This window comes from Homarus americanus, unplaced genomic scaffold, assembly GCF_018991925.1.
Source record: "Homarus americanus isolate GMGI-L3 unplaced genomic scaffold, GMGI_Hamer_2.0 scaffold45454, whole genome shotgun sequence".
NCBI lineage: Eukaryota > Metazoa > Arthropoda > Malacostraca > Decapoda > Nephropidae > Homarus > Homarus americanus.
In genome coordinates this window covers 19,617-23,280 of record NW_024720468.1, presented here as the reverse complement: position 1 = coordinate 23,280, position 3,664 = coordinate 19,617, and the positions used below count along the sequence as shown (strand labels likewise).

Sequence of the window (3,664 nt, the reverse complement as noted above, 5' to 3'; positions counted from 1 at the left end):
CTCAAGGCCATCATATCAGCACCGAAATCAACGACCAGTGGAGCTAGGCCATGGAAACCCGAATCCAGTTCGAGAGCTACGGAGGAAACGGCTGAAAACGGGCAGGTTGCACTGGTGACCACGAACCGAGAAAACCCGTATAAATGGGCCAGAGATACTTACGATCGAGAAAATGACCAGTGTGAGGGGCTCGAAGATTATGACATGTGAGATTTTAGATTTTTTTTGGTTGCCCCAGAAGGGGCTAGTTTATTGGGCACCCCCTTACATCCTGTGCAAGGTGAAGACATATGACTAGCAGATCAAGGCAGCGTTGCACTCCCCATATTAAAGGTCAAGGTCGGGGAGATAATGCGAGAAACGAATAGAACAGTGATCGCCGGAGCACAACTTGGACTCAGGCAGCAACAGGTCTTACTGCACCGAGAGCCTAGCCAACCGACTACGTATAACAGGGAAGTCTGTTTCAATCTCCATAGGCACGATCCTGAAGGAGACAAAGAGCGTGAAGGCCAAAGAGATCGATCTGAAGGTGACTAGCGTCGGAATAAGAAGAAGTCGATCCATCAACATTCCCAGAATCCTCGTTAGGTTGCGGACACTAGAGACATTGCCAAGTGGAGGCACCTCCAAGGAACCAAGCCACTCCACGCACCGGAAAGAGTGGATCTCCAGATAGGATTGGTTATACCACAAGCCTTAACACCGTTAGAAGTAAGGACCGGTGAGAACGGAGAGCCGTTCGTGGTGCGCACACTTCTAGGATGGAAAATAAATGGGCCAGTATCTCCCACATCTCCCAGTATTGAACCAAAATAAGCCCGGGAAGTTGAGAATAGTTTTAGACTGTGCAGCAATGTATAAGTCAGTGTCCCTGAACAGCCAAGTGATGCAAGGGTCAGACCTCAACAACAAATTGATGAGAGTCCTCATTAGGTTCCGCCAAGAAAGGGTGGCACTCATGGCTGATATCGAGGCTATGTTCCACCAGGTATGAGTACTGCCTGAGCATCGAGACGCCCTGCACTTCCCGTGGTGGACAAACGACCAACTATCGGGTGGGATGAGCAAATGACCAAACACAACAGAGCTGCTTGGCGGCAGTGGATAAATGAACTTCCCTTCTTGTCTCAAGTACTCACCCCTCGATGTTACCAGCCTAAATGTGCAAAAAATAACTACGGTATAACTGCACCACTTTGGCGATTCCTCCCAGCAAGCATACGGGGCTGTATCCTACCTCAGGATCACAAGTGGAGACGGAGCCCACTCTTCCTCCTTTTTGTGTGGCAGAGCCAAGGTAGCTCCTCTGAAACAGCAAACCATACCCCGGCTCGAGCTATGTGCGGCAGTGTTAGCGTCCAAAGCAGACAAACAACTGAGAGAAGAACTAGCGTTGCAGATCGACAGATCAGTGTTCTGGACAGACAGCATGGTTACCCTTCACTACATACGAAATACAGGACGGCGCTTCCATACCTTTGTGGCAAACCGAATTGTAACGATAATGAGAATTCTGACGCAGAACAGTGGCGACACGTGAGCTCCAACCAAAACCCAGCTGATGATGCCAGCCATGGACTGCATGGGGCAGAATTGAACAAGGACTGCAGATGGATTCAGGGACCTCCCTTTCTTTGTTAAAAAAAAAATAATAATAATAATAATAATAAAAAAAAAAAAAATAAAAAAAAAATAATAAATAAATAAAATATTATCCAAAGAACCCAAAGCCGATTCCTAACCTTGCAGATGGAGATCCGGCGATAAAAGGAGAAGCAACAGTATTGGTAACGAGCATTGACCAGGGGGAGAGTACCATAAAAAGGGCTATGGGTAAGGTCCTCCTCATGGCATAAGCTACTGAAAGGTGTGGCGTGGTTCCGGAGGTTCATACAGTGGCGCTTCAGCAATCCAAAGGAAGAACATCACCAAGAAGATCGACTGAAGATCAGCGAGTTGGATGAGGCAATATTAGCTGTCTTGAGCCTGATACAAAGGAAGGGATTTCCTCACGAGATGGATGCGCTGGAACGAGGACACTCCATCAGGACTGGTGACGTAAGCAGACTGGAACCTTACCTGGGTGCAGACGGCCTGTTCAGAGTAGGTGGCCGACTGAAGCGTGCTGCTCTGGATCCAGACCAAAGGAGCCCCATACTGTTACCCAGGGACAAAACCACAGAACTTATCGTACAAGAGGTACATTCGACCAGGGCTGGCCACTCAGGACACGAGCTCAGTCTAGCAGCGTTACGCAAGACATATTGGATACCCAAGTGCCGTAAGTTGATCGACCGCGTACTACGTACGTGTGTAATTTGTCGAAGAAGCAATTGGAAGCCTACCCACCAACGCCGAGCTGACCTGCCAGAGGACTGGGTACATCCAGAAGATCGGCCATTCATCCGCACCGGAGTCGACTGTTTTGGTCCCTTCATGGTTAAACAAGGCCGGGCCCGGGCGAAAAGATGGGGTTGCTTGTTTACATGTCTGGCCACCCGAGCTATACACAGACTCATTCATCAACGCCATGACGAGGCTCACATCCCGCAGAGGACCTCCCTAGCGCATCAGACCCGACAATGGAACCAACATGATTGGAGCGAACAGAGAACTTCGGGAGGCGGTGAGTAAGTGGAACAGCAGTGACAATGTTAGGAACCCACTCTTGTAGAGGCAAAAGAATGGGAGTTCAACCCTCCGACTGCCTCTCACATGGGTGGAGTATGGGAGCGTCAGATCCGCACGGTGAAGAAGGTTCTCCAGGGGGTAATGGGCACACAGGTACTAGACGACGAGCGACTCAACACCCTGTTCTGTGCCGTGGAAGAGATCGTCAACGGGAGGCCCATCACCCTAGTATCCGATGACCCGAGAGACCTAGTAGCACTTACTCCGCTTCACCTACTGCGAATGCACGCGGGAACCCTGCCCACTGGAGGCGATCAGTCCATAGCAGAAGCGTACAGACAAAAATGGAAGCATGCCCAATTCATTGCAAACCAATTCTGGAAGAGATGGGTTAATGGAATATCTCCCGACACTCCGGCAGTGACAGAAGCACTTCCGGGCACACCGCAACTTCCGCACTGGAGACATCGTCATCATATCTGGATATCCTCTCACAAGGAGCCAATGGATGCTGGGAAGGGTATTGGAGGCGGTACCAGGTGGCGTGCCAAAGTATAGACGAAGGACTCAGTGTTAATACGTCTAGTGACAAAGCTCTGCCTATTGGAGGGAGTCGGAGAGTGAGGCTCCCGGCAGACAATGGGTTTCGAGCAAGCTCAACAGGTGGAGTGTTACCGCCACAGTAGAATAAACTAGAAGGGAGGGAGAGAGAGAGAGAGAGGAATAGAGAGAGAGAAGGGGGGGACAGGAGAGAGAGGGAGTATTGAAAACGAGCTGTGCTGAGGTGTGAAACAGCTGGCCCTCGCCTTCGGCTGACAAGCTCGAGCAGTCTCTATCCGTCCAGTGAACTATCAAGTCAGGAAGTTAATAAGTCCTACATTAGACCCGAAACACGTAAGTTTTAAATGGTTTAACAACCTACTCTACTCAAAAATATTATTTGTAGTCGTTAATAGTGATGGAACATACGATTGAATTATCATCTCACACGTAACATATGTAATTTGTACTCTGCAGGTTTTGACCGAAA

The 3,664-nt window shown here is 49.4% G+C and overlaps 1 protein-coding gene across 1 annotated transcript; it reads left to right on the top strand.

Annotated features, from left to right (window-relative positions):
* The first annotated feature begins 856 nt into the window (after positions 1-856).
* On the top strand, positions 857-2,637 carry LOC121860539. The gene is made up of 2 exons (XM_042357701.1): positions 857-991; positions 1,861-2,637. Exons 1-2 carry the CDS (start codon positions 857-859, stop codon positions 2,635-2,637), a joined length of 912 nt encoding a protein of 303 aa, XP_042213635.1.
* Positions 2,638-3,664: the final 1,027 nt, after the last annotated feature.